Consider the following 21,970-nt stretch of genomic DNA (forward strand, 5'->3'; position numbering starts at 1 on the left):
AGGCTTTGGCATTTGCCAAATAGTGGCATTTTAACCCAATTAAGAGTACTTTTGTCCTTTTTCATAGGGATCATTGCATCTGCTTTTACATCCAACAGACATCCGTGTGTTTAAACATTCCAATTTCCATTCCATGGTGAGAAACATGACCCTGCTGCATTCTATTACAAGAGGGTCTTCTTGGTTTCAAGCTGCTTTAGCATGGTATTCAAGAGGCACCTTGCAGTGGAGTCTGTTTATTGAAATGCCTCGGTAGCGCCACCTCCCCCCACCCACTCCCACCCCACCAGCTTCAAACTTTCCTGTCTCGAAGAGATTTCCTCCCTTGTTTTACTTCCTGTTTTGTTCTACAGGAGTCACAGACTTATGCTTTCACTTGAACTTAGTCCATTACTCAGTGTTTACACTCGTCTTTGTAATAATTAGGAGTTGGTGACATTGTAACGTTTGTCATAAGTTTGTCGAAAGCAAGCTCAATTTATTTATCTGTGAAGTGGAATCCTGTCCTCGTTTTAACGTCGGTTCCGATGGATTTTACGTAAATGTTGTTCCTTATCCTCTTTTTCAACTTTATCTTATAGTTTTTTTTGTATCGAACTCTTCCGATAATGGTCGCTTATATCTATTACGGCCATTCTCTACAAAGTAACAAATTAGCCAGCATCTGTGTTGTGGCTAGGCTACCTAGTTAGCTAACAAAATGGCTAGCCACCACCTTTTAGCTGGCAACTAATTTGCACACTGCCGCGTTCGAAGTCTTTTTCCTTCTACTATTGCTGTCAACGTTTTTAATTTATCCATTCCTGGGAGTAATGGCCGAATTCCAGAGGCCAACACTGTGTTGTTGTCGGAAAGTGCTAACAGTGCCTAGCAAGTCGTGTGAGGGTGCCCGGGGTCTGGGAGTGGGACAATGTCGTTTGATCGACATTGCGTCGGCATCCAATTTTCATAATTTCCAGCTCCGCCACTTCCACCTCGACCTCCGCCTTAACTTTGCAGTGAAAGAAATGACGGGTTGGCAGGTCCTGGAGCTAGTGCCAATTCAGCCCGGGGTGCAAACTTTGGTGTTGGACACTCACCCGTCCTTGCTAATTCATTCCATAGACTGCAAGGTACCAGACTCAAACGGTCAGGATGTTCCCCTCTCGCTTACTTATCGTGTAGACCCTTTCACCGACTATGGATCCTCGCTAAATATTAGCCTCCCAGCTGCAGTGATAAAACCACACCGTGCTTTCCAGATCACAATCCGCTACACCACGACAGACGGCCCTGCGGTAAGGTGACATTGGTAACAGCTGTAGTGTGTCGATGAAATAAATGTTGTCAATTAACAATATATTATTTATATGCTTGGAATTATTTTGTTATCGGGATGGCTTGTTATTTGCTTAATCCGACCAATTTTAATCATTGTTGTCATCTCGGATGAGAAATAGCTCACGCAGAATATTGTTGAAGTAAATGCATTCTCGTAGGTGGGCGCGTGCCAAGCTGTCATCCCATTCAGACAGCACATAAAATATTCAATAATTTCCCTGCCGGTCAAATCAGCACACCAAACCCGATTCATGTGGATTCCCTATATGATGTTACACAGACACAGATGATCAAAGACCTTATGGCATAACAGACTTCACTTGAAGTCTTTTCACTCATATTCTTCCTTTTTCCCCTGCCACCATCCCCCTTAATAACTTCCAAATTGTTCTAATTGTTTTAGTAACAATCAAAGGCAGTCTAGATTCAGAACTATGCAATACATCTTCATGCATTGCCTGGAATGACACAATAAATGCTTTCTGTCTTCCCTTCTGTGCGGTAGATCTGGTGGCTGGATTCAGAGCTGACATGTGGTCAGACCCGACCTTTGGTTTTCACCCAGGGCCACTCCGTATGCAACCGCTCCTTCTTCCCCTGCTTCGATACGCCAGCTGTCAAGAGCACCTACACTGCTACTGTCAGGGTGAGTGCCATTACGATTGGCTCTCTTGATTGGTCCGTCTCATCCCAAAACTGATCTCATTCCCCTCATATTATCACTTTCATGTTGTTTTAATATCACATTAAATCTCTTTTGTAATGATGATTAACCTTCATCTAAATCTTATCATAATTTGATTTACTTGGTCACTGTCTTAGTTTCGTTAGTTTAATCTCATGCTCTCTAAACGGATTTTGTAGCAGTGTTGTAATCCAACACAGCCCATAAATAATCCAGTACTATTTGTACATTTGTTTGATTGTTTATTACCTTTTTGTATCTTTTACACTCACATCACTGTCCCATCAGAACTAGTCAACAATAAGATTCAGAATTGTACTGTTCTTGTGACCTGACCTTGTTGTTTGTTTTCTATCTCCTGCTCTACGCAGGTTCCGGAAGGTGTGACAGTGCTCATGAGTGCCTCTCGCAGTGCCTACTCCAAGCAGGACAGGGTCTTCCAGTTCTCCATGGAGTACCCTGTGCCAGCCTATTTGGTGGCATTAGTGGCTGGAGATCTACAGCATGTGGACATTGGCCCTCGGTTAGTAGGAACGTTTGAATGATTAGAGTGGGGAAACAGACACATTTACGTAATTGAACTTTGCGTAACCTTTTCACATTCGTGTCCTGCCTTTTAACGTGTGTCCAGGAGCCGGGTATGGGCGGAGCCTTGTGTGCTGACCTGTGCTGTGAGCAAGCTAGGGGGCAGTGTGGAGCGTTGGCTGGGTGTGGCTGAGGAGCTTTTTGGACCCTACGTCTGGGGAAGGTCTGTGTCCATACAGCAGTCACACAAACAGGCTTCCATTCATGCTCGTTGGTGGGGAAATAGTATTTGATGAGAAAGTCAGACCGTGCTACGAACAGCTAATTAACTGGAACTAATTAGTATTAGCCGATACTGAGTGGGCACTGAGTGACATTGAAGTGTCAATGGATACTAATCCTCATTATGGAGAGGAAGAAAAACTGCCTCAACCTAGTCTGTACTCTCTACATCATAAGCTGCTATTACACAGTTTATGCCCCAACAATATGTACACTTTTCACTTGTAAATCCATATCTAATCCTAGTTTTATCTAATGTAATCTAACCTAATATGTGGCCATTTCCAAAATGGGTTACCAATCATGCGATTGTAGATCTCGCATACATTCCCATACACACAGACTCTGACCCTTAAGGCAGGCTGGGATGGAGTGTGTGTTTATCCTGGATGAGTGAATATGTGTGTCCCAGTTTCTGTTCCAGGCCTCTATATTTGTTGGTCCAATTGACCATCTGACCATGTCAATATACTCAGTAACCTCATAAAGACCAAATACTACTGCAATTCAATATATCTGTACCATATCCGCATATTTGAGCATTTTAAGAAACTAAAAGAAGGATCTAATTGTACCGTTCTCTACAAGGTATGACATTGTGTTCCTGCCTCCATCGTTTCCAATCGTTGCCATGGAGAACCCCTGCCTAACCTTCATCATCTCCTCCATCTTGGAGAGCCGGGAGTTCCTGCTCATTGATGTCATCCACGAGATTGCTCACGGCTGGTTTGGCAATGCTGTCACCAACGGAACCTGGGAAGAGATGTGGCTGAGTGAAGGACTGGCTACCTACGCTCAGAGGCGGATTACTACAGAAGCTTATGGTAAACTCACACACACGCACGTACACACGCAGTGAGGCATGCAAATTCAAGCATCTGTCCCCCCTGACTTCCACTGCCCTCATCTCACCCAGGTGAGGCTTTCACCAGTCTGGAGACGGTGTTCCGCCTGGATGCCCTGCACAGACAAATGCGTCTGTTGGGAGATAACAATCCCGTCAGCAAGCTACAGGTCAAATTTGAGCCAGGTAATTAGGAGCCATAATTACACACCTGCTCAAGTTGAGTTCATATGACATCCACACACAGGTGTCCCATTCTAGTTTTTATTTCCCATTCGTTTTTATGTCTCCATTGTTTCTCTTTATCTTCCCTCTCTATATCCCTGGCAAGGTATTAATCCCAGCAGTCTGATGAACCTGTTCACCTATGAAAAAGGCTTTTGCTTTGTGTCCTACCTCTCTCAACTATGTGGGGATGTCAAACGTTTTGACAGTTTTTTGAGGGTGAGTTTATTATTGACACACATATTGTTTATTTATGCACACAAACGAAACACATTCCATTTCGGCATACACAGAACTCTGTTCTGTCATTGTTTTTCCCTCTCTCAGGCTTATATAGAAAAGTTTAAGTTTAGCAGTGTCGTTGCCCAGGACCTGCTAGATTTCTTCCTTGGCTTCTTCCCTGAGCTGAAGGAGAGCTGTGTAGCTCAGAGAGAGGGTGAGTGGAAATGTTCAACTCACTAACTTCACGCACTAGATGGTTAGGACATTTTAGACATGAAGGGACCTGAACCTCAAATAACTTTGGTACAGGTCAGGGTTCCCTCACCATCTTATTTATTTATCCCTTTCTCTTTTGATCACTCTCTCTCACCCTCACTCACTCGCACAGGTCTGGAGTTTGAGCGCTGGCTGAGTGGATGTGGCCCTCCTCTCTGTGAACCAGACCTGTCAGCGGGCCTGGTTTTGACCAGCCCGGTCCAGAGCCTGTGTGATCTGTGGGCCACCGACACTCCCGACACTGAAGCCATAGCCACCTTTGACCTCTCCACCTGGAGCACCTTCCAGATGGTTCTCTTCCTAGACCGACTGCTGGACCACTCGCCGATCTCCCACGGTACTTCACACTCTGACCACCTGCTCGTCCCCACCCAATAGAAGAAATCCACACACGTATTACAACTAATCATATGCTTCCAAATTGTGTCCATAAGTCCAGTTTTTTCTTTTGCTCTTATTAACCTCAGAGATAATGGGTCATCTCTCACGCTGCTACTCTGCACTGCTGGACGGCATGAATGCTGAGGTGCAGATCCGATGGTTACAGATCGTGGTACGGAACCTGTTCTACCCAGACCTTCCGCGAGTCCGCAGCTTCCTGCACAAACATGTGAGTGATCCTGATGACCAGAGCATACAGGTTCAAAGCAAAACTTAAAGTTCTTCAAAAGTCGTGACTCTAGAAACTCTAGGAAGAAATTCCACACTGTTTGGTTATAAGGTATTATGTCAAGTAACACTTGCTGTTTCTTTGTAGTTTAGCATGATCACTTCATTTATTTTATGTTTTTTTTATTTTAAACTAAATCGACAACTGTAAGCATTTAGGTCAAATATTTGACCAAACAATAAATGTTTATTACCCTTAATATTTAGGTTAAGACAATGTAGGTTTCAGTAAATCAACAATTAAACCATTACAATAACATCCTAATCTCTTACAGACATCGCGGATGTACACAGTTCCCCTCTATGAAGACCTCTGCACGGGGGTAATGAAGTGCTTCGCTGTGGAGGTGTTTTACCAGACCCAGGCCCGCCTCCACCCCAACCTGAGACGGACACTCCAGCAGATCCTGTTCCAGACCAGCGGCCTGACTGCAAGCCCCAGCCCGGCCCTGCTCCCCCTCACCCCAAATCCTAGCTCCACTGCAGAGCCCTCCACCACTGGAACAATTGCGCTACGGGATGTCAACGTCTCTGCCTGACAAGCTGATGCTTGTTCACTGTGAGAGAAGCTGGTAGGGAGAAGGGAGTACTTCTGAGACTCCGCTAACAGTGTCACAGCCAACAAACGTGTTATGCTCGACAGGCGTGAATAGATTGTGATTACGTCATCAATGCAACTTGATACATCATCGGCACAGCTGTGTAGCAGTCAGGAGGAGGAGAAAAAAGACTTGGTACAAACAACTTTTCCAACACAGTTTGGTGAAGAACTGGAACAGACTTGAAACGACTGCATTGACAGTCCTCAGCCGTGCTTTCAAAGAGTGAAGCAGCTTCACTCACACTCACACAGATACAAGTTGTTTGGAATATTTATATATGACTTTGAGTTCCATAAGTTAACTTTTTTTAGGCCTGTCTGTGAAAATTGGTATGTGTGTGCCAGTTTGTGTGTGTCTGGATATGTGTATGTGATGGAATTGGTGATGAGAGGGTAAAAATGATAGTTTAAGTGGGATTAACCTCACTCAGAGCGAAGAGTGATTCATGAATGGATGCATTCATTGAGCAAATCTGATAACAGGACAGAACCATCTGTTCTGAACACTACATGCTTTCACTCTGCAATTAATTATATAAATTATTTCCACTTTGCAATATAAAATTGTGACATTTGTCCAGGAAGGAAGGTGGAAAGTCCCTTTCTTCATTCCTATGTCCTCTCACTCAGGAAGCACTTTGTTCGACAAGCCAGGGGACCCCTTCTCACTGGGATCGGCAGAGTTTGCACTTTATTTCAAAATATGGGGCTTTTTTATCTGGTTGGCAATGTCCCTGATCTGTATATGCTTTATATATGTTTAAGAGTGTCCATGGTATTACAAAACGAGTGGACTCTTGGGGTAGGGTCAGAGCCACACAGCTTTAGGTCCAAGCCCTTTGTCTCACCAGTGTCATTTTAACAGTTTACCCCAATAATGCTTTGATATGGGAAGGATTATGATGAGTTGAATTATGTTTTAATTACTTTTGAGTCTTCCACATCATTATTCATAAATTGTTAAAGGGCTTTACCCTCAAGTGTGAGTGTGAAGGATATGTTTATGTTTTGATGATTATATTGTTTGAGGGGTGAATCAGGTGATGACAAAGCAGTTTTCAGCAATTCCTAGATGCCTTACTTTACACAGAGGGGACATGCAGGTTTTCAATGTTTTGCAGGTAATAAACGCATTCAGTGTAAACTATTACTTTTGACAAGTTATTTTACGTTCAGAACATTAGAGTGTAGACAACGTGCTTTATTGCCCACGAGAGGGCGTTCACGGCTTGGCCTTATCCCTGACTGATTCTGTAAAGGGAGAATCCAACGTCATGGGAAGGTTTTGTATTAGCCTACATCTAAACTGTAGTTTGTTGATCAATTAAGCCATCATATCTCCTATAGTAGAATTTCAAAAAAGTTGTAATGTATGGTCTACTTTCCTCTTAAATGTTAATTTCATTATTATGCCTCTAGAGGGAGTCCTTAGGAAAATCGATAGGAGGGGCTATTTTTGTAGGCTACACAACATTGGCGGACAGCTGTTACAACGAACAGGGGATAGCACTGTCCGTTAACACGGGAGCACAAACTGGGCCATTCCAAAAAAAAAGCGAAATTCCTTGTATTTCGGACAGACTATACAAATGAAAAATGAAATAAATGTTTGGGCAATGGAATGTTAAGACCTCTATTTAGTTGTTTTTTCATTAGAATATAACTGCGCTACAGACCATCGTACGGGTCCACCTCAAGTGCTACAGACCAAGGATTTGATAACGGCCGGGGTCCAGGCGAGAGGAGACTGCGTGAACCAGCCCCAGGGAGGCAGACAGAGTACCCAGGGCTGGATGTGCTCGGCCTTACCCTCCCCAGCGGCCCGCCATGGGGGAGACCAAAATTATTTATCACCTCGACGACCAGGAAACTCCTTACCTGGTCAAGTTGCCCATCGCTGCTGACAGGGTTACTCTTGCGGACTTCAAACATGTCCTCAACAAGCCAAACTATAAATTTTTCTTCAAATCTATGGACGATGATTTCGGGTAAGATCATAGGCATAGAATATAAGCACAGCCTGTTTCTTAAGGTAGATATGTGTGTGTTTTGTATTAAATATAGGCTATTATGTATCCTTAACTCTACACACTTCACTTGGTAGCCTATGTGCTACATGTAAAGGAAATCATCGTGGGGGTTGTCTGTTTTCCAGGCATAGTCCTTATAAATATGACTGCGTTACTTAGAAAGCGATTATTAAATTTTCAGAGAAGAAATATGTTATAGGTTGTTACTTTGAAATTACAGCGTCCATTTTGGAGATTTTATATTAAGTGGCTATTGGAAGCACTGATGGGAGGGGTAGTTTCAAGTCTGATTTCATTATGCAGAGATCCAGACTGTCATAATATGATGCAGGTCACTCAAAATGTCTTGAATTTGTCCTGAACAACATGAAATTGCATTTTATCTTCGGTTTGAGAATACGGAAAGTGAAATTTGTTGACACTTCTCACGGTAGCATAACTACACGACAAGCTAAAAAAAGATCAGTTTCCTTGTTGTTTCACAAACCAAGCTGTGTGACTTTTAACTAATTCCTTAATTGAATCAACTTGACTTAACTTGCATTTGGTGTAGAACTAGCCTACCTTTCACTTAGGCTATTACACTTCTATTATCTTTCAAAGTGTTGCCTGAGCATCAGTTGCAATAAGTTGGGCATGTACATTTCTATACTATGTAATTTATTGAGTTACATGTCACGTCTCTGCGATTTCCTACTGTCTCAGTCCCATTGCAGCCCCTCGTTCGCCTTGAATAAGACTCAGAATACAACTGACATCAGCATTGTCTTTCTCCAGTGCATCGTGTATCACAACCGTTTTTGTTCTATTTATATAGGCTACGCCACCGTATAACCTACATTCTCACTATAATAAGTATATAATAACTATAATAATTCTCACTCCAATAAGTAGCCTAATATGGGTAGGCCTACAGCTGTAATGTCTGTCTTGGCTTTCCCTTAAAGATTAGCATCGGATATTTCGTGACATGAGGGCATCTTTCGTTCCAAGAGCTCAATGGATGCTGTCGTTGAGCGGCAGGGGTGGTAATGGCAACCTCCAAATAAAGAAATGCTAGCTAACCTCAGTAGCCTATGCCGATGTGAATATTCACAGCATGCTGTCAAAGAGGAAATCATTTTTCTTTAAGACAATATACTCGGCCTAAAGACAATAAAGGCAAAACGTCTCCTTAAGGTCAGGATAAGAGCTCACCCTTATCTTCTTTGTCAGGAGAACAGGTGCGCACGTGATAGCACATGGCTTAGAAATAGACACGGGCTGTTTTGATGGAAAGAAAACCACGACTTTTTCAAATAATGAATTTTGTCCATGCACGCTGATGTTGCTCCACCAACCTCTGTTATCTCTGTGCAAACGTCTCAAACTCGATAAGGTGAGAGAAATGATTTACGATCACATTACACCGGCTCTAAACCTTTACCCTTTAAAGCCACCTATGACCCAAGCCCTTCCTTATTCAATCATGATTATATCTGTCTCACAAACATGAATACATATGAACAATTCATGCATTTTATCACACAAGACAATGGAGAGAATGTGCATACACATGGCAAACATGATTTATTATTAGCACTCTATAACATCTGTCTGGTTGCCCTGGTGATTGTCAAAACACTTATTGCAGAGCTAAACCGAGCTGGAGGACCGGGACTCTCAATTTCTGGACCAGAAAGAGTTAGGAGGCAGCCAGGCAGACAGACTGGGCCAGGGAGGGGATGAGGGAAGTGTTTTTGGACAGGGGCTACTGGTCTAGTCTGCAGACTCATCTGTGCAGCCACAGGCCTGAGGAGGGGAATGTGGGACCCGCTGTGGAAGGATGTGGAGGGAAACCTTGGAAGGATGCTATTTGTCTTGGGAACCCATTTGTATCTGGTGTTTCAATCACACTTATTGTGTGGTAGAGTAGGAACATTTTGGTCAGTTCTTAAAATATGATCTATTCTACAACTTATTAGAAATAGTTGAAACATGTTCGGCAATACTGGAACATCAGATTGTTTTGTAGGTACTGACTTATGAATTCCATATCCTATCTGTCATTTTGGTGGTACATTCCATGTTTTTGAAAGCATATGTGTTTTATTCCATTACTCTCCCACTGAACATCAGCAGGGACTGCAGTTCCAACATTTAGTTCTTGTTTTTTAGAGCCCAGAGGACCACGACTGTTTGAACGATCACTCACACCATGTTGGCTGGAAAGAATTCAGGATTTTTTACATCCTTTCTGTCGCTCCCTCTCTCTCTCTTTCTCTCTCTTGCTTCTCCCAACTTCACTCTGTCTCACCCGCTTCTCTCTTTCTCTCTCTCTCAGTGCCTCTTTCTGTCTTTCTTTCTCTCTCTCCATCACGTTCTTGCTTGCCATTTCTCCAAAGCAAATTACAGATCAGTAAAGGAGTTCATGCCTTTATAGGAGATGTCATGCATACCAGTTGGTCATGCACATGTATCAGAATAAGGCTCTCCCTCTGGCCGTCCAGTATTTTTTGACTGGTGAGAAGAGGTCTTTGATATTCATGTCTGGCCCAGCCTGCTTAACAATGCACAGTTTGGACAGCACAACCCACACCCACTTCTCTCTCACACACATTCATGCACACACTCACACACAGACAAAATGTCAAGCCCACCCCCCAAGACTCCCTGCAAAGCACATCTGTTTATTTTAGCTGTGAGAGTAATGGGACCAGAACTGGACAGAAATAGTGTTTTTGCAGGAAACTCTGCAGTGTAGATGCTTGGGCTTAGTGATTATGTGCCCGTTTTATGTGTGTGTGTGTTTGGGTGTGTTGACTCAATACTGTGGAGTGGTCAGTCTGGCACTAGCTGAAGAGGTGGCAGAAAGCTCTTTTTGCTCCCCCTCTTTTAAGCTGACCTACTTTCCCTCTTCCTGTTTTATTTTCTTGTCTTGTCTTTTGTGCCTGTACTTGAGGCAATATGCATATTAGATGCATGAGAAGTTACTCTGGAGAATTTTTAGCTGTGTGTGTGTGTTTGTGCACATTTGGTCTGTTTTGATATTTAATCCGTCTCTGACGCTCAGGGATTGTACTGTTTGTGTTTCTTATGCCTGCGAAAAATAAAGGACGCTGCCTCTGAACATCCGAGATTAGACTCCCCTCCCCTTTCCTGGTGTCCTCACCTCTTTCCCTCATGCACTCACTTTCCATCTCACCCCTTCTTCTCTTCCATTTATCTACCATTCACTCCCTCCCTCCTCCTCCAGACACACACACACAAATATGCACACACTAACCAGTCCAGAGCTACATTCATCTTATTTCTCAGAGGTAAATCTAATCAGTGGAAGCTACATAGATGCAGGCTCTCTTTATTAGTGGTCTGCTCAGCTCTCAGATCAATGGGACTGTCTGCACCTGCTGGGGCTACAAACCCAGCTCCCCAAAGGCCCTGTCAGCATGGCCACATGGCTGTGCTCCCCCCAGTCCCACCCCCATCTGGGGCACAGGGGCTGGGAAACGAAAGGATGGAGGAAACAGAGAGAGGGGAAGAAAAGGACAACAAGTTACAAGGAACTATTGGATTGAGTAACAAGGGCTGAGCAGTGGGATTAAATACATTTGAGTTTGAGTGACATGTTGTGATTGGTGTGTTGTCAATTGCGAGTGTGCAATGTGGGAGGGAAATTGAAAGGTCCTTGCATGCCATATAGATTATGTAATGTAATCTGTTGTGTTATTGCCCGGACTGAGGCCGGATTAGTGCTCTGCAGTGAAACTATGAGAAATTGACTGTGCTGACCTCTTTAAAGCCCCCTAAACCTCCCAATTGGATCCAAGTTCAAAGGTCACATCAGTTGGTAGGCATTAAAGCTGTTGCTTGTTGCTTTCATTAGCTAAATGACTAAATGTAAATTAGCATGCTGTCACTTTTAACATAATCACACTGTTTGACACCAAGATACACATTCGCTCTCCCCCCCTCTCTCTCCTCTCTTTCTCTCCTCTCTTTCTCTTTTGCTGTCACTCAATCTCAATGTATTTTTAAGTAAATTCAGGAGCATGTACACAGCTCTTGTCCTGGAACTAGAAGGGAGGGAAAGAGAGAAATAACAATGCAGGGGTGCTGTGTTACCGACCAGGCAGAGGAGAATGGGGAATGATGCAGACATAACCAGTTCTTAAGCATTTCATCTAGTCGGGGGTCACATGACTTGAACAAAGCATGTGTTCAGCCATGTGCATATTGAAGCCCCACTGAGACACTTTTTAGTTGGTTACAACTCTGTGTAATGGTTTGTAACTCCACAAAATTGCAGAGGTGAGACTGCATATTCTTATTTTATAGGACGTATGGCTGTGATGGGTTAGATTACAGAAACAAAGAGGAAGAGATACACAGAGAGAAACAGAGAGAGAGACTGTGAGCTGTCGAGTGTTATTATTATTCAAACCCAGTGTTCAATAAATTCAGCTGTATTCCTCAACCACCATAGCCAGGTATGGCTTGAGAGTTTCCACTATTTGGCATTACATACACTCACAAACATTTACCTGCGTATGAGAAGAGGCTGCTCACCCCTTCAGTGTTCTCCCTATCTTCTCTGACTAGACACTGCTTCTTTCTATTAAGAGAAATATCGCTTGAATATTTTATTTTCCGGTGTGTTAACCTAAGTGTGTGTGTATGTGCATGGATGCAGAAGATACAAAGGAAAGCATATTGTGTGGTTGTTTGTTGCAAAATCATTCAGATCATTTATGGATCCCCGTCTTATTTTATCTGGCTTTAAATTTAACATTGCTGAGTCTCCCTCATCTCTCACAATGCATGGCCTCTCACAAGTCTCCCTGCCGTATGGTTTCTATGGTAACTAGGGTCATATAGGGTCGGCACTTTTTTTAGAGAGCAGCTGGGTAGTGAGAAAAGACATTGGTTCTGAATCCTGATTTTGATTATGGCTGTATTTGTGGGAAACAGAGCGAGACTTGTGTCTTTTTTCCCATAAATGTTTAAACATCGTAAGTCATAAGTTTAGTGTCATTTTATCCCTTTGACATTACACCTCAATTGGATTTTATGGGTGAGGGGTATTCTAACACAATTATAATTTGAACTATGTTTTAAGAAACAAAACATTGCTTTTTCCCTAATGAGCAGGATGGGTGTTACTCAAGGATGGGTGGATGTAGTTCAGTGGATATTTACTTTAATAATTTTTTCCTTACAGGGTTGTGAAAGAGGAGATCTCTGATGACAACTCCAAACTCCCCTGTTTCAATGGCAGAGTGGTATCTTGGGTGAGCAAGTTTCCCATCTTGTCTTAAGTCTGACCATATATGTATGTTTATTTTCTACCTTGTCTCTCTCTGTCTCTCTTCTCTGCCCCTCTTTCTTTTCTCAGTCTTTGTCTCTATTTTTCTCTCTCTCTGCCTCTCCCTCTTTCTTATTGCCCCCCTGTGTGTTCAGCAGTGATAACAGTGAGTGCAGAATCCTGCAAGCATTCTTTTTGCAAGTGTGTCACAGAGCTTATTACCGGACTGATAAATATTGCTTGTATTCGCTCTGAAGACTATTGACTAGAAGACTATTGAGTAATAGTACCTTTAACTAACTAACTACATAGTGACCTGGAATGAGTGTGTGTGTGTGTGTGTATCACGTGTGGGGCTGCGATCACAGCTGTCTTATATAATCTGACCTAATTTGTTTGTGTTTTACTTTCACCTCTGCCACAGCACATGTCCACGCCACAGACAACTCTTCCTCTATTCAGTGTAGTCCCTCTCCACCATGCCCATCTCTCTTTTCCTCTATTCAGTGTAGTCTCTCTCTACCATGCCCATCTCTCTTTTCCTCTATTCAGTGTAGTCTCTCTCCACCATGCCCATCTCTCTTTTCCTCTATTAGATTCTCTCCATTTCTCCCCTCTCTGTCTCACGTCCACATAATCATCTCGCCAACTAACACTAACTAACACACACTCTCAGGCATGCAAATCCCATTCTCAAACAGGCACAGCAGGCACTCTTGTGGAAACACCCTCCTAATCCCCTGTTTTCAGAGCAGAGTTCTTTCCTTCTCTCTTCTGTTTGTCATGCTTGTCTAGACTCTTGACCATCATTTTCCAACCTGTCCAGTGGGTGAAAAGGCCTTGGTTAGGTGGAAATCTGCCTGGTCACGGAACGTTTCCCTCCATTCTGCTCTCTGGCCTCTCCAGTAATGCAGGTCGCAGGGCTGGGGTAACTGCAGCTCTCTCTGCTGCGGTTTGGAGAGCTCTGCCTGTGATGGAACAGTGTGTGGAGGGACGGCGTGTGGCAGGACCCTCCAGCGCTTCCTGGAGGGTCCTGCAGGCACGCAGGGTTCCTGCCGATCCTTTGTGGGCTGGAGAAGAAGAGGCAGAACAGTGGTCCTCACTTAGCCTTTGATTAGATCAGCTAACTGGAATCACAGGATGCTCAGCAACACTCCTGAAATATCCTGGTTCTAACGAGAATATTGAATCAGAGGGCAGGGGTGGTGGACATTCCAGAGGAACAACAGGGATGCGGGGAGGAAGTGTGTCACTACAAGGGTGGAAGTGAATGAAGGATTGTCTGTGGATCTGTCCACTGTATCAATGAGCACATTGATAGTCATATCTTTTGATCATCATTATTGGCTTTGAGACTTATTACATCTTAGTCTCCCCCCCCCCCCCCCCCTTCTCTCTCTCCCTCCAGCTGGTGTCTGCAGACGGCTGTCACTCAGACGGGGGCTCCGTGTGTGCAGACAGCCAGCCGGACCTACCGCCCCCCCTGGAGAGGACTGGCGGTATCGGGGATTCAAGACCCCCCTCTTTCCAGTTAGTACACTCAAGACATTGTATGTGTGTGTGCATGCATCTGTGCTTGTATGTTTCAGAAGCACTACATATAACCACATTTATCAATTAACGGTTTCTAAGTTCACCTACGTTATGTAAACCATTCGTATCTAAAACTTTTGCATCTAGTGTCTGTGCACCCACCCACAGTAGTTGGAGTCTGAGTGGTCCACCTGAAGGAATAGTACAGACTTATTAACCTGGTGAGCAACATAGAGCTCCATCATCAGTCCTGTGCAGTAATCAAATACCTGTCTTGAGCCTCACCAGGGCAAGGGCTTGAAGTCAATACTGGTGTGAGATGAAAGGCTCTGCTTCCCTCTTGACTCTCCCCTCACTCACTCTCTATTTCTTCTTGCTCTCTCTCTCTTACTTGCTTTCCATCTCCCTCTCTCCTCAGATCTCTCTCTCTCTCCCCAGATCTCTCTCTCTCTCTTTTACAGATCTCTGTGTGTATCTCTCCTCTTCTTTCTCTCTCTGTCTCACACATTCCCCCTTCTCTCCTTTGCTTCTTTACCTTAACATTTTACTACAGCTAGTCGCCAATCCCTGCTGCCTGTAAATGGTAAATCAAATCAGCTTACTGAAATAATCGATTGAGACCCACTGATGATCAATACTGGTCAATGTTTCTTAATGCTAATATTGATTGTCTTAAGTGCCAGGCCTACTGTATGGAAGGAAGTGGCCTTGCCTTTGCTCAGACAAGGGTATTGGGTGTAATCAGGGGATGGAGAGACTGCCATAGAGTGAGTGTGTCTATGTGTGTGTGTGCGTGTGTGTCTGTAAATGTGTGAGATCAATTATTTATCTGTGTCTTTAAATACATTTTTCAAACCAGAAGGCTATTGCTGACTTAAATAACATGTTTCTCTATGAATTTGAATGGTTGAGTTTGGTAAAAAAATATAGACTGACGTCTCTTATCTCTAACTCAGCACCCGGCTAAAGGTTGTTTGTGCCCATGGCCTTTCCTGCGTGTGAGAGTATGTTTCCTGCTTTCTGTCTCTCTTTCTGCCCCCCAGTGAACTCAGGTTAATTATCAAACCAATGGAAACTTCAAGTATCCACAGGCCGTTATAGCAGACCATTATGTCATTAGAGGTAGTCTTACACCCCCCCCTGCTGTTAGACTGGAGATCACAGTTTGGCCCACTGCAGAGCTAACATGCACACCAACACGCACGAGGGATGGCTTATCCGCATACATACTCACACATGCATGCACACACACACACACACACACTCACATAGACACACACATACACAGCAACGATCTCTCTGTACCTAGCTCCCAGCACACTCGGTTTTGGGTGACATTAAAACACACTGACATTCAGATAACATCACTTGACACTTAAATGGCAGGGGTCTCCAAAAAGCCTATCTGGCTGTAGCTGCTGTGTGTGTGTGTAGAACGGGAATAAGGAAGTGACAGTGATATTTCCAAAAATCTCTCTCTTTCATGTTGCTCTTCTTCATCCCCTCTCTCTTTCAACATCAGTGCAAATGCTGCTGGCAGTCAGGATAACCTGGACAACGAGACTGAGACAGAGTCTGTCTCTAAGCAACGAGAGCGAGAGAAGGAGCGGGAGAGAGAGAGGGATAGACCTCGAAGGAAAGACCCTCTCGACCATGGTAACGCCTTCTGCTCATTTGCATGTCATGTGCTTGAATCCCACATTCTTCATAAATACGATACATCATAGACACTCTTTTAATGGATTTAAATTGTTGGTACGGTGTGTTGACTGTACAGGTCCTCTGTCATGATTTTCTCTGGTGGCCCCTACAGGTGGGAGGTTAAATGGTCACTCCCGGCCCGAGCGAAGGCCAGAGTTAACAGGGTATGACAGCTCGTCCACCCTCATGAGCAGCGAGCTGGATACCACCAGTTTCTTTGACTCTGAGGACGATGACTCGGCAAGCCGGTGAGCCAATCAGATTCTGTTTATTAGCCCAGATTTTTCATCGGGGAGACAAATTCATACACAAGCACACACTCACATAGTAATACACACATACAAACATTTTTCTTGTCCTAATGAACAAAAAGGTGTCCATTTACACCAAAACATGTCTTAAAGGCACTTAATGTACAAAAACGACATGGTCAGGATATCTAAAGCTTCCTCCAATCACATGCTCTAGAAACTCTGGATAAAGGACAGCCTATTTTCTTTCTGAGCTCAATGCCCTTTCTTACTATTGGCTCAAGCAGATCATCACATGTGAAGATTGAACCAATGGTGGATGAGTGTACATTGTATGCCATCAAAGGCTTCACACCATCACACCTTAAATGATACAATATGAGTTGTGTCATAGCTCTGATGTCATCCCCCTCTCAGGTTCAGCGGTTCCACAGAGCAGAGCTCATCGTCCAGACTCATGAGACGGCATCGCCGTCGCCGACGGAAACCCAAAGCACCGCGGATGGAGAGGGTAAATGAGACAGACACACATGTGTGCCCCGATTCCAGATCTGCTTCCTGTGTTTTGTGGCCTATATCTGTACCTCTATCATCTTCAAGTTCTCTCTCTCTCTTTCTCTTTCTCTCGCTCGCTCTCTCTCTCTATCCTCCTTCATTCCCCTGCTGCCTTCCTCTCTTTCTCTGTCCCTCTTGCTGTCTCCAGTCGTCCTCGTTCAGCAGCATCACAGACTCCACCATGTCTTTGAACATCATCACTGTCACTTTAAACATGGGTGAGTATGTCTATATCTGTGTGGGAGCATGGGGGTGGTCCTGCAGTCTATTTTTGGTTTTTATCAAAACTCAAATCACACATTGAGGTGGATAGCGCAAAAGGACTGTTGAATCTCGTTAAGGAAATCCACTGTCTCCTGTTTCCTATGCTGTTGAGTAGGCAGTGCAATCTATTTTCTTAAATCCTCTTTCTAACCCCCCCCCCCCCCCCCAACCTCTTCACTCCTCGGCTTGTACAGAGAAGTACAACTTCCTGGGCATCAGCATTGTGGGCCAGAGCAACGAGCGGGGCGACGGGGGCATCTACATCGGCTCCATCATGAAGGGCGGGGCCGTGGCGGCGGACGGACGCATCGAGCCTGGTGATATGCTGCTTCAGGTGTGTGGGTGTGTTTGACCCAGAGCTTTCTGTTGGACATGGCATGTTTTGTTCATTTATTATTTTTGTATTTGCGGCCTTATTGCCTGTTCACACCTCCCCAGGTAAACGACATCAACTTTGAGAACATGAGCAATGATGATGCAGTGAGGGTGCTGAGGGAGATTGTGCACAAGCCAGGGTAAGGCTCTAAAGGAATATGGAATATATGTTTGTGTGTTTTTTGTGTGTCTGTGAGTGTATGAGTCTGTGTGCATGCGTGTGTGGGGGGGGGTGGAGGTATATCCTTTTGAGAGAGAGAGAGAGAGAGAGACTGAGAGAGAAAGAGAGAGAGAGAGAGAGAGAGAGAGAGAGAGAGAGAGAGAGAGAGAGAGACTGAGAGAGAAAGAGAGAGAGAGAGAGAGAGAGAGAGAGAGACAGAGACAGAGAGAGAGAGAGAGCAATGCTCGTGAACAGAGTTTCCTCTGTGTGCTGACAGGCCCATCACTCTGACTGTGGCTAAATGCTGGGATCCAAACCCTCGAGGATGCTTCACGCTGCCCAGGAGTGAGTACTCATTCACAGCCCAATTTATTTAGTCACACCTTATTCAACAGATACATAGATCAATCTAATGAAAGTTTGAGAGGATTGTGTTTCACTAAAAGGGAAATTTAACATTCTTGTATTTGGTGCCACTCCCACCACCATGGTAAGGGTGGGGTGGGGTGGTCATATGGAGTCATGTTTCATGTAGAAACCCCCAACACGTACACCCCTCCTTTTTTGTAGGTGAGCCGATCCGTCCCATAGACCCTGCTGCTTGGGTGTCCCACACTGCGGCAATGACGGGGGCGTACCCGGTGTACGGTATGAGCCCTTCTATGAGCACCATCACCTCCACCAGCTCCTCCATCACAAGCTCCATCCCTGAGACTGAGAGTAAGTCCTCCTCCCCCTCCTCCTCTAAGCTGCCAATGGCTGTCCTCATCCTCTTCTTCCTGCTGTGGCGAATGGCTCCCTTTGTGTTTGTTTCATGACTTGACCTTGTCATCAGACACTTTGGTTTTCTTTCATTCTCTATCTTTGATTTGGTTCTTTCTTTTCTTTCTCCCTTTTCTTTCTTTCTCGCTTTCTCACTTCTTTCTTTCTGTTTTTCTTCCAGGGTACGATGACTTGCATCTGTCCATTCACAGCGATATGGCCGCCATTGCCAAGGCGATGGCATCTCCAGAGTCTGGGCTGGAGGTGCGAGACAGGATGTGGCTGAAGATTACCATCCCTAACGCCTTCATAGGTAGCTACAATCATTCTTTTGTCCTCTCTCACTTTCTCCCCTCTTGGTTCTTCTAGTGTTGTCTAAACCCAATGGCCTTAATGTGCATCTCTCACCTTGTCAAATATCTGACCCTGTCTGTCTCAGGTTCAGATGTTGTGGACTGGCTTTACCATCACGTGGAGGGCTTCACCGATCGCCGCGAGGCCCGCAAATACTCCAGCAACCTTCTGAAGGCTGGATACATCCGCCATACGGTCAACAAAATCACCTTCTCTGAGCAGTGTTACTACATCTTTGGGGACCTCTGTGGCAGTGAGTTTTACTTCAGTAATTGGCATGTCTGTCTGTCTTTCCCCTGGTCTTTTTGTCCTGCAATTACAAAATCTTAATTTAAATTATTTTGGGCTCTTTCGCCTGTCTCCCCCACTCCCTCTGCTACACCCATCCCCTCTCAGACATGGCTGGTCTGTCCCTGCAAGACCAAGATGGTTCCAGTGGGGCCTCTGACCAGGACACACTGGCCCCCCTGCCTCACCCGGGAGCTGCACCCTGGCCCTTGGCCTTCCCCTACCAGTATCCCATTCCACACCCCTACAACCCCCACCCTCTGCACGAGCCACCGCATATTGGAGAGGGGGGCAGCGGGGGTAGCCAGCACAGCGAAGGTGAGACGCTTCGACACACACACATGGTGAATGGAAATGTATTTATCTCTCTTGCTCTTGCAGGGAGTCGTAGCAGTGGGTCAAACCGTAGCGGCAGCAAGAAGGAGGCTGCAGGGGGCGCCGGCGGGGCAGAGTCCAAGTCGGCCGGCAGTGGCAGCGACCAAGAGCAGAGGCGGGAGAAAGCCACTAATGAACACTCTGAGGCGCCCCCTAGTGAGCACAGTGTGCGCAGCATCCACAGCCACTGCAGCTCCCATAGTGTCCAAAGTACCCATTCCAACAGCCCGGTGTGTGGAGAGCCTGGCCTGCCCCCAGAGCCAGAGCCACAACAGCTTCCTACAGTTCCCCCAGGATCCTCGCCGGGCCGTGACATGGCTTCTGTGCCCCCTGAACTCACCGCTTCTCGCCAGTCCTTCCGCATTGCCATGGGCAACCCCAGCGAATTCTTTGTTGATGTTATGTAATGTGCGATGGGAGTCAGTTGATCAAGAGAAGGGTTCCTTTGCTGGAGAGGTTGATGAGGATGGAAAAGGTAAATGGAGAGCAAGTGGGGCGTGGCTGTGTAAAGAACATTGATGTCCATCTCCCCGTACCCCTGTAGCTGTTCTGTGTCTCATACTTTCTTCAGTGAAGAAAATTGGAATGGGTACAGCGCTCTCTCTCTTTATGTTCCCTACAAAACGTTTGTTCTTTGCAACATTTTATATGTGTTTGAGTGTGTGTGTGTACTGTTTCTTTTCCTCTTCTCCTTGAAGTGACCTGTGTGTCTCACTTAACTGAAACGTATGTCTTTTTTTACCATTACATTCCCCCACCCCCCACCCTTATTTATCAAAGACACTTCAATAATAGACAGGAAATTCTAAAAAAGACTTTGAGGAAGTCTGTGGTTAGGAGTCTGTTTTCTCTGGGATTGCTCTCTGCTCTACATAGTAGTATTAAGCTGAAAACAAAACTGTTAAATGCATAAAGAAAATATATATGAACAGCACTAAGTCTTACATTTACTGATTGTCTTGTTAAATATACAGTTTATTTTGAAGGAATATGGGGAGAGAAGCCAAAAAGAAAAGCATATAACTAACCTACTGTACATCCAGACAGGAAACATGATTTCCTTTTGAAGTACTAATTTTCAGAGCTGATGGTGTCATCAAGACGTCATCCTCCTCGTTCAAGCTTTGATGTACAGGCCTTATGTTTTAATGGTACTTCTCGCATTCAGTGGCCCTTTGACAGGACACACTTTGTAGTTCACTCTTTAGCAGGATAACTGCTGCCACATCAAAAGTCTTTGTGGTCATGATCTTTGATAATGATCTGACCGATCGCTTAACTGGAAGATTAAGGATACACTCGTTATATGTCATAAGCTTGACCATGGGTATTAGAGGACAGAGACTCACTTTAGGGAATTATCGGTTTTGGGAAAGGGTGGGTGTGAGCAATGTTGACCTTGTCTCTTTCCATCTTATTTTTCCTATCTCTGTGTACATTGCATTGTATTAGTCCAACATTCTCTTTATTTCATAATTAACATCATCATTCTGCTAAAATTACAGCCTTATGTCTCAAATCTTCTCTTTCGTTGCCAGAACACATTTATCTCAAATCTTTGATTAGAGATGTATTATGTATAGTGATTAACAGTTATGTTTAATCCTTGATAAACAGTTTTATGAGAAACAAATTGTTTTTATTTATAAACATAGTTTTATTGCCTAAACATGACCATGTTTTGTGTGTTCTATTCATTAAATATCTTAAAAGTCAAGTTTTAAGTTCTGCTGCTTGTTGGAAAGCATTATGTCAATGAACGAAAGATCTCCTCTCCATTTCTGGTAATGGCTCTCTCATTTTCCAGAGAAGCCAATATAGTCCTGACAGGATCCCGATAACCACAGAGGAAACAGGAAACGTGCAGTTTGTGAACTATGAAGTTTGAGTTTGTGGATTCAGACTGGAGTCAAAAACCGGAAACACAACAGTTGCAAATCACCAGGTTTAAAGTAGGACAAAAATATAAAGGTGTAGTAAATCAATAATATCACAGAACTGGGAATGGGGGTCTAGTCGTCAAACCCATGTTATTTCAAACTTAACTGCTCTGCAAGTTAAGTTGTTGTGGACTTTCTTTTTCTGTAGACTCCTGCAAAGTCAGCGAAAAGGACTCCGACATTCCGGGGGTTTCTAAAAACTGTCAATGATTGTATTTTTATATAGAAATAAACTATATTTACATAGAAATTATACATGTAAATGAGAATCAACTAAGGATATTCAGGAGTAATCTCCTGAATATCTTGTCTCCGATACAACCTTATGCAATGCAATCAACGATGCTCATGCCTTTTGTTAAAACACGATGCTTCCATAGGTAAATGCTGGGTCAAAGACTGTATTCGTGACATTGGAAGTATTAGCTGCAATGTTCTAGCACTACTGA

At 44.3% G+C, this 21,970-nt stretch overlaps 2 protein-coding genes across 3 annotated transcripts; both read left to right on the plus strand.

The window, feature by feature from the left end:
- The first annotated feature begins 387 nt into the window (after positions 1-387).
- rnpepl1 (arginyl aminopeptidase like 1) lies at positions 388-6,796 on the plus strand. Its single transcript, XM_067245968.1, has 11 exons — positions 388-1,277; positions 1,826-1,966; positions 2,377-2,528; positions 2,637-2,753; positions 3,401-3,636; positions 3,729-3,842; positions 3,988-4,100; positions 4,209-4,317; positions 4,492-4,716; positions 4,847-4,989; positions 5,324-6,796. The coding sequence occupies exons 1-11, from the start codon at positions 813-815 to the stop codon at positions 5,585-5,587; spliced, it is 2,079 nt and encodes a 692-aa protein (XP_067102069.1). The 5' UTR covers positions 388-812; the 3' UTR covers positions 5,588-6,796.
- A 396-nt stretch (positions 6,797-7,192) lies between these two features.
- On the plus strand, positions 7,193-21,163 carry LOC136951517 (segment polarity protein dishevelled homolog DVL-3). 2 transcript variants are annotated; one of them, XM_067245967.1, is made up of 15 exons: positions 7,193-7,637; positions 12,880-12,949; positions 14,372-14,493; positions 16,019-16,152; positions 16,310-16,445; positions 16,866-16,959; positions 17,152-17,221; positions 17,462-17,601; positions 17,706-17,782; positions 18,080-18,147; positions 18,373-18,522; positions 18,746-18,877; positions 19,004-19,171; positions 19,315-19,524; positions 19,588-21,163. In XM_067245967.1, exons 1-15 carry the CDS (start codon positions 7,477-7,479, stop codon positions 19,986-19,988), a joined length of 2,133 nt encoding a protein of 710 aa, XP_067102068.1. In that variant the 5' UTR covers positions 7,193-7,476; the 3' UTR covers positions 19,989-21,163. The 2 variants fall into 2 exon arrangements, with proteins under 2 accessions (XP_067102068.1, XP_067102067.1); XM_067245966.1 differs by having other exon boundaries at positions 19,315-21,163.
- The last annotated feature ends 807 nt before the right edge of the window (positions 21,164-21,970 follow it).

Source organism: Osmerus mordax, chromosome 11 (assembly GCF_038355195.1).
Source record: "Osmerus mordax isolate fOsmMor3 chromosome 11, fOsmMor3.pri, whole genome shotgun sequence".
Classification (NCBI taxonomy): Eukaryota; Metazoa; Chordata; class Actinopteri; order Osmeriformes; family Osmeridae; genus Osmerus; species Osmerus mordax.